Genomic DNA, 16,274 nt, shown 5'->3' on the forward strand with positions numbered 1-16,274 from the left:
ACTATTCACTAATTTTGCCACAGATCATTGTGTCTGAATTCAATATGAAAAATTAACAGCAAAATTAGGCTAAGAGAGATGAAGAATGTGTACGGTTCATTTTGTTCTAGTTCATATTGCTAAAATTTTCTCATATGCGTTTCCATGTACATTTATCCATTGTAAATTTCCAATAATTAACGCTTGTATGCCTATTTGTTTGAATGTCTACAGCAGAGAACAATTTGCGTTTGTGAACTTGCTTTTCTATAACGGTTAAATATTTCTTTTAAAAATAGGAAATTCATAACAAGTTCATAAGCAAACACTATACACATGTAAAACCCGAGAACTAAGTAGGCCTGCAATGGTCACAAGTCACTTTTATAAAAAAAAAAAATTAAGCTGAACGCATGTACAATTTCATACCCTTTCAATTTCCAGCTAATAAAGCGGACATTATTTACTGGTCAACTGATTGCGTCTAATAACACCACCAAGCCCAGCAAACATGTTGGCAGCTTTCGTTTTTTTATGTTTATTAAATTGTGAGAATTTTTATAAACCACCGTATTGTCTGGTGCTTGGTTGTGTATGCAGTTAAAGAAGGAACACATGTTGCTATTGTTTGAGCAACGATTGTATACAGAATTAATTGAAGACAACCACAAACGCGACTTACTGGCTTTACTCATGGATCAGTAATAAGTAACATTTCTGATGTTTATTTTGGCATATCACTTCAAGAACCTGGTGAAATTGTTAAATTTCAGAAGCTATGCCATAATTGTATTATATTCAAATTCATACACAAACTCTTAAACAAAATGATAATAATTGTTTTACACACTATGTCTCATACTTTACAAAAATATTTTTTACCGGTTCAAGAAAAATACACGCACATGTATTTAAAAGTTTAGGAACCATGCCATGATCATAATATATTCTTATTAATATAATAATTCATATGCAATCTCTCCCCCAAAATGATAATAAATTTATTATACACTATTTTACATACTTTGAACACAAATATTTTTTCATGTGCGAATGAATATACGAAATTTCGAGAACCACACCACAACCGCATTATATCCAAATTTGTGTTATTGTGGGGCATGTTATGGCAGGGTTGCACTGTACTGTGTTTCTGGTTGCTTTTGGATGGCAACAAATAATTCATTTTTTTTGTTCTGTCCAAAACACATACAAATATTTCATTCTATATCTGGAAAAAAAAGCCCCAAAAATAAATGAAAAATCCATGCCCAAGCAACCAAATCCACAAACGCATGATCAGGTTACCCATCAAGTGACAGTTATATGTGTACATTAATGAATGAAAAGAGGCATTAGTTGTCTAGTTGCATCTAGTTTATTTCAGTCTATAAGATATGTAAGTATATTATTAAAAAAAACACTTCAGAAGTGAAGCAAACAAACCACTACTGGTATGTTACAATCAAATACTGTCATCTACCTTCCATGAAAATCCACACAAATATAACTCAAACTGATCAAAAGCGTTGGTCCTTAAAGAAAAACAGAAGGGAAATATATATGACAGAGGATAGTTATAGCAACAGTGTATTTCTGTAGCAGATAGTATCTCAGTCTTATATATTATTAATAGAACCAATGAACAAATCCTGTCTGTGTATTCTGTTATATACAACAACATAAAATGTATTAAAATACTTTTAAATTCACAAAAATATACAAACAAGTGTCCCTCAAAGAGACTAGTGCTATACTAGGCAAAAGGAATTTAAGACACTACCATTTCTTCCTCGTAGTTGCTAAGTGCTAAAACAAAATCTGATAAACTTTATCTTTAATATCCTGTTGGTTAAGTTCAAAGAACGAGTTTACTGCTCGCTGCCAGTTGTGTTATTTACCACCTGGGCTTCTATTTGCTTGGCATCTGTAGTTATATAATAGAAATGGGACTTGATGTTTACAGGTAAATAGCACGCACAGTAACTTGCTTTAATAATATTTATGTAACCCGTGCAAGCGAAAAGATTGTAACTTGCACTCCAGAGCATGTGTTGGCAAATAATCATTTGTATTTGTGAGATACTGTCATATAGTTGACTTGGATATAATTCAATCTTGGTTATTTTGCACCTAGCACCATGTCAGGCATGTTGTCTTCAAAGTATCGGTCCATTATTTCTCTCATTTGTGATTTTGTTGGATCCAGTTTTCACTTGGATAACGTGTTCAAACCTTTGAGTACAAACACGATTTGTTTCTCAATGGTCATGTCAATAAATGTGACATGTGTTATCGGACATAAGTGATACACACTACAGTATGAAAGCCTATGCTACATATATAGAGTTTGAGGATATATTTTATTCTTTAATGCTCATGATGAAAAAAAAAGGAACAAATTATAACACCACAAGGTTATTTTTTTTCTTTCTTTCTAATATCAAATAAGCATTTTGTTTATCTATTTTATAGCAATGTGCAGTGGGGGGTAGTTTTGCACAAATTCAATACAAATTTATTTTGTTTCTTAAGTCTTGGGACATATGACCTAGATGAAAAAAGTTTCACCATATGTTCTGGGACAGGAAATTTTTATTTTATCATGTCCAAATACATACAGTAAATACAGTAGACCATGATTTTCACTGAGGACCACAGACATTAAGTAGTGAAAACCTCATGACTTTCCATTCATGACAATAACAAGATTTTCAAGATTACTGCTGTGGCAACCACATTGGATGTCAGATAAGCACCATTTTTATCTAGGACCAACTAGAAATTATAAGTGTTTTTGCGAAAATCTCATGTTGATAAGACCATCCATTGAGTGTAACTAGCAATAACGATGAAAGAAATTTCAAGATGGCTGATGTGGCAGAGATATTGGACATTGGCACCAGTTTCATTTAGGACCAGCTAGACATAAGAACCCTCTAAGTGAAACCTCATGTCAATATGACAATCCATTCAGGTGAAGTAGCAACATAAATTGTCTCAAGATGGCCATTGTGTGGTGGCTATATTGGACATCATTTTCATTTAAGACCAACTAGACATCCTAAGAGTCTTATAGTGAAAATCCAATGTTGACATGACCAACTAATCAGAAGAAATAGAGATACCAAAATTTTCACAATGGGACCTTTGGTGGCTATATTAGATGTCTGAGCATAATCATTTTCATCTAGGACCAACTAGACCATGGGATGAATGTGTGTATAACGTTTCTTGGCAATCTTCCAAGTAGTTTAGCAGTAGTAGCAATAACTTATGGTAACAGACAGATGGACACTGGATGAAAGACTATCCAATTAAATGAGTTATTATCCACTGAAACTGATTCTCTTCAAATAAAAGGTAACATAGCCTTCGGACGTTTTGTTCATGATTGAAAGGAAAAATCCTCTCTCTACAAAGATATACAAATATATTAAAAGATCAAAATAAACTTTTATTTTTATAAATATAAAATGTAGCTTAACTGAAGAGTAATATAGCTGTAAGCAAATGATATTCATGATATCAATGTCAGTGATCTAATGAACAGTGAAACATAATTCTCCAAATGTTTGACAATTTGAATCTTAAGGCTGCCATAGTATTTTCAATGATAATCAAGTTATTTCTCCACTTTTCAAATGCAGACTCTCTATTTTATCACTGGAGAATTACACCTGTGTCTGAAAACACATGTGCGTAGCAGAATTCTTTTCAAAATGATGTATACAATTTACAAGGCATGAAAAAATTGTTTTGGCAGATAAAATGTAGTGTCAGATAAATAGTGCCCAAATAAACAAAAAAAAACAAAATAATTCTAAACTGAATTGCTGTAACCGACTCTTCCCTCATTATTACCTTTCCAAGCACAGACTCTTCCCACAGTATTACCTGCAGTTTTCGATTATATAACAAGAAGTGATGGACACTGTTTTAGACAGTACATACATAGGTAATTTCAATACAGATTATGTTTTAGGAGGTATATTAATTGGAAGTAAATTAATGTTTTGGATGGCATATCAAGAAAAAGAGGTTTACTTACACTGTTTTAGATGGTATATAAACAAGAAGTGGCACAATTGGTGAATCTTTGTTCCCATAGATGATGAACCCCATCTCATGAAGTCGACGGCGCAAATATCTCAGATTCCACTTCAGCTGCTGGATTCGTTTCTTCCCTGTAATCGATGTCAAATGTTTCTTATTTGCTAAAATATTTTCTTAAGTATTTAATCATCCAACTGGAATAGCACTGACTTTGGTTCTGCCTTCAATAATGCACTGACAGATTTGAGCTTATTCTGTTTCATTCCATCCAGTATTTCAGCCAAACAGCACTGACTTCAATCTGCTTTTGCATAAGTCAGTGGCAGATTCAAGTCTACTCTGTTCTTTCTAACCAATATAACAAAAGAAAGACTCTGTGGACATGCCTTCAAATAATGCAAAGGCTTCAGTTTAATGCTAATCACATGGTTTTTTATTTTGCAGATAGATCACTAAAACTAAGTCATCATTAATCCACAGGTTGCCATGACAACAGTCCTTCTGAGTCAGCATTCCCTTTAATAGTTAAGTGATCTGTTATAAAGTACCTATCAACATCCTGCACTTCATTAAGTATAATAAATATTCGCAGTGCAAATGGTCAAGTGTTAAATCAATCATCAAGTAAATTACTGTAATTATTTTCAAAACAGTCTTTGTGAACATGGAACTAGCCTGTTACAATGATGATAACACAAGGTATAGGGTCTCAGGCTAATGTAGACAAACTGGAAAAGGTAGTGTTCACCAACTTCATGAATAATCCAGAATTATACCAAACAATGTGTTTGAATATTTGTATTATTGTTGATAAACATTCAATGCAATGTTAGGTGACAATTGTAAACATGGAAATAATGATGAAAAGAGACAAAGAAAGTGCTGGGCAAAATGAACATAAATGGCTCAAGCATGATGGGTCTGTGATGTTGGAGAAATACCATTTAATTCAGGAGTCCTGACTCCTGTTGGTGAAATACAGTTATCATTTTGAGTTTATCAGACATGATTTTCGTCTGCCATAAAAAAGCTGAAAAAATTTAAAGGGGGGTTTGGGGGTCCTCCCCAATGGGGTCTCATGGGGCAGCACCCCCAATCTGGGGGTCACATTTTACTCACAAAAAACTGCTCCTGGTGCAACTTATGATCATTAAAAAAAAACAACAAAATAATCATTTAAAAAACTAATAAACTTACCAAAAATGTTCAACTTGACTTCAATAATTTCACAATATTTATTGTCACATAAATTTATTCTCCAATACTATTGATGCTGAAGTTATTTCAATGTTCACATCGTAATGAAGTCACAATTATTTGTCAATTTTTGCAACAAATATATTATACTTCTCTCTTTTCATAAAAAATCTGTAAAGTTAGGCAAAGTTAGTAATTTGTGCTGTTTCAAGTTCATTTGCTGAACACAAAGAGCAGCCATTTTCATCAGCTGGGCTTCCTAACACTTACAAAAAAAACCCAACTGTTAACACAAGTGGGTGAAAGACATACAAATGTATACTGGTTTTCTCTACACTGTGAGAGATGTAGAGCAAGCATCTTCACTTGTTTCAGCTAAAGCCACAACACTTTTAAGTGGAATAATTACCTGTCGTCACATAAGGATTGATTGAATATACAAGCATACACAGTGTATAAATTACTATTACAACAAGATTCTATCCCTATCACTGTAATATTGAGTTAAATATGCAAAACCAAGGAAGCAAATACAACCACATTAATGTGAACTTGCTGACAATTTGCCCTGCAACCAATAGGCAATAGGGTCACCATTATAGCATGCAACAAAAATGCCTCTTGACTGGGCATCATTAGCCAAAGGGCAAAATGGAACATAAAATATGTTATTACATTAAGAAAATAAAAAGTAAATGGTGTGCATTGTAAGTGACATTTCACTGAAAAATCATTCTTTTCAACATGTGTTCAAATGAATTTTGAACACAGTGCAGCACATTCAACATACTGTATCAAAATAGGCATGGTTGATTAAGCGCAGCAAGAAAAGCTTCACAGCTGAGACCAGAAATCTCAGTCAGCAGTGGAGCAACTAAACGAAGTAAGCTTTTTGCTAAAAATCCTGATTGGCATAGGAGAAAAACTGAATCACAATCCCCATTGAACCTTATACACTAATCTCGTAGATACTAATGAGAGCAAGAAAACCATCTTGAGGGTAAGATACTCAGAGGAAGCTTTACCCAAAGGTTTACTGGGATTGGGGGCACAGGTGGGGGTTATTTAGAGACCACAAGACACAAGAGAGATTTCAATTTGGCATTAAAGAGCAAGAACTGGTCTCTGCAAGTCACAGTAACTGATAAGGTCTGTAAGTGAGAATCCCTCTTGATGGCAGGGCCTTTTGAAAATTTTAGCATACTGGAATAGGCTGCCGAATAGCCAATAATAGCAGAAATTGAGCATTGTTCTCTTTGAAAAGGAAGATAAGAAAATCAGTTAATGCACTCAGAGGGGCAACCAAGATTTACATATTTTCTACAACACCAATCATAAAAGATTCTCAATTTAGCATCAAAAACCTTAGAGGATGATCTTCTCTAAGACTGGATGATGCACTTGGCAACTCTGCTCTAAACATTTATTTGCAGTAAGACTTTTTGAGATGAGCTGAGTAAGAATGTGGAGAATCTATGAACTATTGTGTGGGAGTGACCCCCTGTGCTGCAACAGAAGCTGCCTCCTCTGACCAATTGTCAAAACATTAGTCAAGAGGATTGGGATACCAAATGACCTTAAAAGGGCTTCAACTACTCCCTTGACCCTGGTAAAAGCTCTGGGTGTGGAGGCTAGGCTGAATGGCAGAGCTTGAAATTGGAATCCCTCCACTTCCAAACAAACTCTGAGGTACTTCCTCTGAGGACGAAAGATTGGGATATGAAGGTATGCATCCTTAAGATTTGATGGAGATTGCCCAATTGTCAGGTCTTATGGCATTCCTGATTAAAGCTGTGGACTCCATCTTGAATGGTTCCTCCTGCAGGTATTTGTTTCAAGAGGATACATCAATAATTAGATGAGACTTTCCCACTTTCATAGGATCCAGGACAATCCAGGAATAGAAGGACTGAGGAATGAGATTTGTCTTTTAACACCCTCTCTATTACACCCTTCTGAAGAAGGGAACGGACCTCTTCCTTTAACTGGGCCAGAATTAACTGGCAGAAACAAATGGGGACCTTACTATAGGAGAAATATCCTGGAACTAAAGCCAGTAACCATATCTTATGACAGAAAGGACCCAACCATTGATTATTATGTCTGACCAAGCCTGCAAGTGGAAGCTCTTGGGGCAGTTGCTTCAACTACGGCTTCACAGTTTTAAAGAATTTAGCCAGTGGGCCCTGAGATTGATCAAGACGATTCTTCATCTTGGCTGGTTTTGAAGAGCCAAACATGGATGCAAAGGACCAGTGCTAATAGTCTCTCCTGAGTAGCCACAGAGAGGACGAGCCAGCCAAAGAAAGTCTCAGCCTCCAAGGGGACAACCCTCAGAAAGTTCTTGCTGTGCTCTAGTACGACCTTGAATATGTCCAGTGCCTCATGCCTGTGGAGGGGAAGCTCTCTTGACAAGGCCATAGACAAGGACAATGTATACCTAGAAGTTTTTGCCACTGCTTCCAAGAAATGATGGAAAGTCATTGGCAACAGAGATTCCTCCTTCAGCTGGCTGAATAAGACTGCTGAAAAGAATTGCGCATGCAAGTCTATGTTAACTAAAGACCTAGTTTTTTCTTCTATTGTTTCCTCTAGGACTTTGCAGGTGACAGATCTGTGATAAGATTCATCGTCAGATCTGTAATACTTGGATCTGAGTACTTGCTTCTTCATGGATCTAGATCATGTCACCAACAATGGGTCCTTGGGACTGAAAGGGCACTAATCCCCACTTATGAGGGACTCCACTCACAGTCAGCCTTTACCAAGCTATGGGTCAGTAGAGGTGCTGCCCCCTCCCCCACAAGCAGATGAGGGGTGCAACTCACTTTCTGCATTTTTGGATATGAGAGGGTTCTGATCCCACCCTGGTGGATGGCATAACTCACTCTCTACCTTCATGGAAATGAGATGGTGCTGCTCCTTCCTCTCAGGATGGTGTGACTCACTTTCCACCCATTTATACCTTTCCTTTGGAGTCTCCAAGGAGATCTGGGTAATCTAGGAAAAGAAAATCCAGAAAACTATGACAAAGATGAGGATACCTTCTGTGGAAAAACCTTAACCTAAGTTATTCAAAGGTGAAATGCAGGTCACAGTGAACTTACTCTGTGGTAAAGGTGTGATAATAAGAAATACATACAATCATGTTTGATGATACAAAAAAAGCTTAATAAATAAGTTTAACCAAAGTCACTGAAGTGTAACATATTGGTCCTCTGAGCTATATTTGAGCTGAGAGTGCAGAATTGATCAATATGCATTCCTTCACCAAGTTTAAGGTATAACCAAGTTTCATTGTTCCAGGTATGACAGTATTTGTAAAGTGTATCCAAAACCGAAGCAAAATGCAAAAACTGGACTAACATTGTACAACAGTACATGTCTGTACAAATTTAGCTCTCTCCCTTGGGGTAGGTGTTATGAAACGCACTGGTTCTGTGATGATGGATTGATGCTATGAAAGAAAAGAACATACCTTCATTAGTTCCATCCAGCCCCATAATAATGCTCATGGTGGAGATAATCTGCTGGACGACAGGTGGAGGCATGCTTGGGGAATACATTGCAGCATGAGAGTGGACACGCAGGTAGTTGATTAGCCTCTGCAGTGGAAAAAAAAGTCTTAGGAATCTATTGACATTCATCTATTGCACAAAGTGTTTACTTAACCAGAGTATGATTTCAAAATTTATGTAACATATTAAGTTCATGAAAACATTAGGATATTAATTTATTCAGTGTGCAGGTCCTCCATGATGGAAATAAAAAAAAATTGTTTTGCAATAAGGACTTGAGCTTGCATCCCAGGCAAAAGATAGATCCAAGTAAATACTGGATATATTTCATAAAGCAGATGAAAACACTCCTTTTTCTTACAAGATGAAATATATCCTTTACTCACTTGAAACAAGCAAATTTTATTTTTATTTTATGCTCTAACACGTGGACTATCTCTAGTATATAGCTGACTTAAGCAGATTTCTTACAGTAATGTCAGCTGTTTATGTTCTGTGGTTGTACTGTGTACCTGCGCACAAAAAATATTCCAGGCACAAATAAATTAATTTATATTTCCATAATAATAGTCTACTATTATCACCATAATAACAATCTACTAGTATCAAGGACATTAATAATTACTAATTAAGAAATAACCACAATTCTTTCCTCTTTCTTTCTATTTTTCTCCTTCAATAATTCTGTCTTCATTAACACGCAATCAAACATCAAAAAGTTCAACTTAAGTTAAATTGACAAATGCTATTTTTAAATTCAAATCAGCAAGAAAGGATGATTGAATTAGCAGAATCTGGCTTCAACCCAACCCGAATATGCAAACCTTATGCAAGATAAATATAACATCTAGTGATAACCTTAAGTATATTTTAGTCACCGTCTGTGTCAAAGGCTGCAACATTTTTCCATGTGTCAATCATGTAGTTTAATTTACTGCCAGTAAACATTTACAAAATCGGTAACTGTGTAAACAAACATACATGCAGCTGTCAATGGTTCAGAAACTACCTCTTCGAATTAACTAATACATTTCCATATCTCCAGTTTATTGGGATTTTTCTATTAATTCTTTCTAAATGGATCATTTTCAAAGGAAATGTGGCATTGCAAGGAAAAAAGAAAACTTTCTGTAAACTACATCATTTATCTTTGAACAGCATCTTCATTAACAGAATCTCTGATGACTAACCTTTTATTATTCAAGTATGTTGGCAACTGTAAAATTATGACAGTCATTGTAGAGCCAGCAAAATCATTTGATGTGCATGTCCAGGCAGAATGTCCAATGTATTATCAATTTAACTTTTTTCCTTTTTTTTTTTTTTACATATATGTATTACCGTATATAGTCACATATAAACCCGTTTGCCTAAAAGTCACCCCCCCCAAACTGTACAGGTATAAACACTAAAAAGTGCATGACCTGCATATAAACCGACCCACAACTCCAAGACATCTCAAGATGCACAAGGTAAGTTCTAAATGCGTTTATTTAGGCAAATTTATATTTAACAAAAATTACATGTATACTTAAGTAATTTATTTATTTTTCTGTTTTCTTATTGTTTCTGCCTAATTTAGATTTGTGTATAATCTGATCAAATAGTGACAAGAATGTAGCAAATGCGAATTGCTGTAACACTACCTCTCCCTTTTGACTTGATTATTTTTTGTTTATGCATTATTGCATTGGACATTTTATATCAGTGCACCAGTAATTACATTTTTTCTTTGCTTTGAAAATGTAAATACCTAACTCATTAAAATATAATACCAGTATGACAACACAATTAATGACAATACGGTTCGATTCAACGCTCGCAATTAGGCTACTGAATGTATTTATACAATGGTGCCACCACATGTACATTGTAGGTTTGATTGCTCACTGAATTAAGCACATCCCATGGAGTCAAATCATGGGCACCATTGTGCTAAACTTTAATGATATTTCCAAAAAAAATAATGAAGTTTCAGAAATAATGCTCTTTGAAAAATATGACAATACTGCAAAAGATGAGTTGTAGTTTGCTTTGATGAGAGCAACCTTAAGCTGTACCTGTCAACTTCCATGCCAGGAGGAAGGAAAAAAAAAACTCCCTATTTTTGGGGTTGCTCCAAGCCTACCTCCCGATTTCATATCTTCCGATTTTTGCAGAGAACTCCCGATTATGACATTATGTGTTCGATTTTCATTTCTTCTAACAAGAAAAGTCCTACATGTTCTGTTGTGAATTATTGTTGTGACAAAATAATTACTTTACAAGAAAGAATTTGCTTCTTCACTAAATAGAATGTTAAGTTTAAACAGTATTCACATAAATTAATTTTTTTATTTTATAAATTCAACAATACAAAACTAAAAAATAAACCAGAACACAAAAAATCATCCACAATTAATTTCAATCCCAAGAGTGATCACTACACTCCATATGCTTTAGTACCATTCCCACGAAAGAAAATTATACTAGTGAACACCTGGCATTTTTATACCGTATATACCAATGTTAATTACCATGGTTAAATTAAAAGAAGGAATTAAAATACATACCACGCAGCAAATGTGTCATAAAAAAAAAACTAATTCAGAATACATGTTTTATAAGAAACAATACTAAATGCTTTACAAGTTGATAATAAGGGAATAATGTTGGATATACAACGAGGGGAAAATAGCTGCCACATATAAGGTACCATGGGGCTGGCTATTTTGGTATCTTTAGTTCAACAAAATTGGGAATCCTTTATTTGCCAATCAATTACTGGTGCTTGTGTAACACACAATAGTGTAGAACATGGTTTCTTTGAATTAATTAGTCATGCTAGCTTTCTTGCTTGTTTATTTGAGACTAATCTTTAGCTGTTGTGCAGTTTGACCACAGATGACCAGAATATGAAAATAGGGCATGACCTGGGGTAAAATAGGGCGCATCACAGGGAGAAACAGCAGGTCATTTGGCGAAATTCAGGTATAATGGACCATGAAGATTGATCAATATTTAGTGAAAACAAGGCTTGAAAAATACCATGAAAAACCTCCCAATTTTAGGTCCCAATCTCTTCTTTTTTTTATTCAATCTCGCTACTTGGCTTTTGAAAAGCTCATAGGTATGCCTTGCACACCGTTTTACAAAATTATGGTAATTGTGCTAATATTATGAAATAAAAGGCAATTGTACATCAATGTATTGATTTAGTTGCTGGTCAAAATTCCCTCTTAAAACAAGCCAGTTTCAGGGTTTTAATGATTAACTGGCCTGTACTGCTATCACAAAATGAAAGACAAATTCGCTGACTATCAACATAGGAGATGCCGAAACATCAAGCTTTCCATTGTGTGTGGAAAGTTATGATGTTTGTTCACCCAAAACACAAAACTAAAATTGATTGACGTTGATCTTAGTTGATCTATATGAGAATTTTAGCCTTTGTTATTACCACTCTTCTTGAACATGTAAATTATGCTGGTTATGTGCCTTGTACAATTACATGTGTGTACCTTTTTTAAAATATTACCCCAATTTGTAGGATCGCTTATATTATTGAAAATGACTAACTCATGAGAGTGTGCTTCAACTTAAGCCCTTTTCATGTTATTGCCATCACTGAAAAGGTACTGCTGGATATAAACATAGACATCACTTAATAGTGGGCACCAACAAGGGAATTTTTCTCAAAAATGAGGCTTGTAACATATCATATTTGGCTACATCATGAGTTCATTATCTAAGATAAAACATCTTATATTCCTCCACCATTAATATTGGCTGCCATGTATAGCCTATCATGTCCTGAAAATCAACATTCATCACATAAAATAACTAATTTTACTTGAATCCTTCATAAATTTCCAAAACTATTATTCCTTCCATACTAAGTTCTTCATTCTACAGTCATGTCACTTCTGTATGTGTGTCAGGACAAGGCCAGCACAACATTAGTAAACTTAACACTTTTACAGCAAATAATTTTATATGAACAATAGACACAAGAGTTTATAAGTTTTAAATGGAAACCTTCATAACTGACTGTCAATCTTTAACAGCCCTAAAGTTACAACTGGAAAGGAAAGTGTAATGGAAAACTTAAACCAAGACCTTGAAGATATCACCAATATCATATATGAAATACTCCAATGTTATATGTAAAATAGTCCAATTTTATCTGTGAAATACCCCAATGTCATATGAAAAATAGCCCAATGTCATATGTGAAACAGTCTGATATCATGTGTGATACAATCCAATGTCATATGTGAAATAGTCAAGTGTCATATGTGAAATACTCCAATGTCACATGTGATGTAGTCCAATGTCATATGTGAAATAGTCTAGTGTCATATATGAAATACTCCAATATCATATGTGAAATACTCCAATGTCATATGTGAAATGGTCCAATGTCATACGTGAAATACTCCAATGTCATATGTGAAATACTCCAATGTCAAATGTGAAATACTCCAATGCCATATGTGAAATAGTCCAATGTCATATGTAAAATAGTCCAATGTCAAATCTGGAAAAAAATCAAATATCATTTGTGAAATAGTCCAATGTCATATGTGAAATACTCCAATGTCATATGTGAAATAGTTCAGTGTCATATGTAAATACTCCAATGTCATATGTGAAACATTCCCATGTCATATGTGAAATACTCCAATGTCATATGTAAAATAGTCCAATGCAATATGTAACATAGTCAATGTCATATGTGATAATAGTACAGTCTCATATGTGAAATACTCCAATGTCATATGTGAAATAGTCCAATGTCATATTTAAAAGTCCAATGTCATATGTGAAAAAATCAAATGTCATATGTGAAATAGTCCAGTGTCATATGTAAAATACTCCAATGTCATATGTGAAATACTCTACTCCAATGTCATATGTAAAATAGTCCAATGTCATATGTGAAAAAATCAAATGTCATATGTGAAATACTACAATGTCATATGTGAAATATTCTAATGTCATATGTAAGATACTGCAATGTCATATGTAAAACAGTCCAATGTCATATGTGAAACAGTTTGATGTCATATGTGAAATAGACCAATGTAATATGTAAAATTGTCCAATGTCATATGTGATATAGTCCAATGTCATATGTGAAATAGTTAATTGTCTTATGTGAAATGCTCCAATGTCATATGAGAAATAGTCGAGTGTCATATATGAAATAGTCCAGTGTTGTATGTGAAATGGTCCAATGACTTATGTCAAATCATCCAGTGTCATATGTGAAATATTCCAATGTCATCTGTGAAATAGTCCAGTGTCATATGTGAAATACTTCAATGTCATACGTGAAATAGTCCAATGTCATATGTGAAATATTCCAATGTCATATGTGAACTGATGATGTATACACATAACAAGGTTCATTCCTTGGTCTCAAACAGCTTTAAAGTTAAGGAGTGGAAACAAAAGTGTGAGGGAAAACTGAAAATACTCGCACTGATGATAGAACCCCCAATATCCTTTATGATAACGATGATGTATCAAAGTTTCATCTCTTAATCTGAAATGGCTTAAATATTAATAGAACAGAAAGGAAAGTGTGACAGAAAACTTGAAAATACTGAGCTCTGACTATCACTTTATCACAATGTGGTATGCAACATACCTTCTAATGATAATGTATAAGTACCATAAGTACATAAGTATAATGTACCAAGTTTAATTCCTTAATTTCAAATCGCTTGAAGGTTACTGAACACAAAGGATGGTGAGTTGTTGTTGTTGTTGTTGGGTTTAATGCCATTCTTCAGCACACAGTAGGCTATACATGGCGGCCAGTATTAATGGTGGAGGAAAACCCCAGAAAAACCCAGGAAAGAACCACGACCCATGAGAAGCTACTGGCAAGCTTTCTCACATACCCACATTGGCTGAATCCGAGACTCGAACCGGTGCAGACAGAGGTGAGATGGCAATGATCCATAATGGAGAGCGCTTGAGACCACTCTGCCACTCGGGGCCCCCAAAGGATGGTGAGAGAAAACTTCAAATACTGAACCCTGACCTTGACCTTAAGGACAGGAACAGCAATGTGGCAGGCAAGATACTTTCCCATGATGATGTATAGTATACAAGTTTTATCCCTTGATCTCAAACAACTTTGAAAGTTCTTGTGTGTCAAAAAAAACTGATGGACAGAGATTCAGGAACTGGCATAATACATTCCTGCTTTTCATGAAAAAGCTGGGAACAATATGAAACAGAATTCTGAGGAATTGATCCTCCCTAATAACTGTAGTTTGTGTGGTAAATTACCTTATTGCCACCAATGTACCCTCCAGAAGAACAAAAACTCTTTGTGAATGTGCCCATCATTATGTCAACATCTTTGGGAATCAGTCCAAAATATTCCACCACTCCTCGACCATTTGGACCTATAGCTCCCATGCTGTGAGCTTCATCCAAATATAAGTAGGCTTTGTATTTTTTCTTCAATCGGATCACATCTGGTAAATTTATTATGGAACCCTCCATACTGCAAAACAAATTTCATAATATATCTTGAGAAAACAAATATTGAAAAACCATTCTACATTTTCTCATAATTTAAATGTGGCCAGTTGCATTTTTTTTCTTCTATACTTTCATGTTGAATTTTTCACTGCTTAATGCTTTGAGGTGAAGAATATCACATATATGACCAATAATGCAGAATTGTAAGCATGGTACACTTTGATGGAAATAATTATTTTGATAGAAAATCATTTATTTGACAGGGTCCATGCTGGGCTAAAATTTATGGGTGAAGTGACCTCTCTACCCATACTTGAAATAGGTGAAGTGGTGGTAAAATTGGGATAAATGACAGTAGAGTGATCAACATTTAGAATCCTTTAAAAAAATCACTCAAACAACCATTTTACTAAACTCCTGAGTCAAATAATATAAAAGAGAGATACCAATTAACGTTTCTAATTAATCTACAAGTTTGGTTACTCTCAAAATAAGGTGATATATATCTGGGTACAAGTTCTTTCTTCATACTTGTATAATCCCCTGCAGGCTCAGGGAGGAAGTATAGGCCTGATGAACCCTACCGCATGTTGTAATAGAGGACTAATGGAGCCAGGAGCCATGGTGGCTGAGTGGTGAGCATGCCAGACTCATAACCAAAAGGATTCAGGTTTTAATCCTACCACTGGATCAACCCAGGTCGGCTACTCTGGTACATCCTTGGACAAGACACCTACTCCGATTGCCTTGGCACTAAAAAACCTACTTGGGTTGCTGTGCTGTAAAACACCAAACCAAATCAAACATACTTTTACCAGAAAAAAAAAAACAAAATCAACTTGCCAAACCAAATCAAACACACTTTTACCAGATAAAAAACAAAATCAACTTGTTTAACTTGACTGGCAGTCAGCCCATAGAGTTCCACTGTGTAATGATTTGCTCATGAGTGGGCTGCAAATGGTTTGAATTTCACTCACTTGATTTTTATGTATGAATTTTGAATGGGATTTCACATAATGAAACACAAACAGTCATTAA

At 34.9% G+C, this 16,274-nt stretch overlaps 1 protein-coding gene across 1 annotated transcript in view; it reads right to left on the bottom strand.

Annotated features, from left to right (window-relative positions):
• The window catches only part of LOC149805152 (serine palmitoyltransferase 2-like), an 87,659-nt gene that overhangs the window by 23,086 nt on the left and 48,299 nt on the right, over positions 1 to 16,274 (bottom strand). Inside the window, exons 8-10 of the mRNA XM_089947891.1 lie at positions 15,036 to 15,255; positions 8,711 to 8,837; positions 4,031 to 4,166 (exon numbers count right to left, since the gene is read on the bottom strand). Of these exons, the coding sequence (XP_089804017.1) occupies positions 4,031 to 4,166; positions 8,711 to 8,837; positions 15,036 to 15,255 (483 nt within the window). The remainder of the gene's footprint in view (positions 1 to 4,030; positions 4,167 to 8,710; positions 8,838 to 15,035; positions 15,256 to 16,274) is intronic.

Source organism: Sinohyriopsis cumingii, chromosome 2 (genome assembly GCF_028554795.1).
Source record: "Sinohyriopsis cumingii isolate HCF-2022 chromosome 2, ASM2855479v2, whole genome shotgun sequence".
Taxonomy (NCBI): Eukaryota; Metazoa; Mollusca; class Bivalvia; order Unionida; family Unionidae; genus Sinohyriopsis; species Sinohyriopsis cumingii.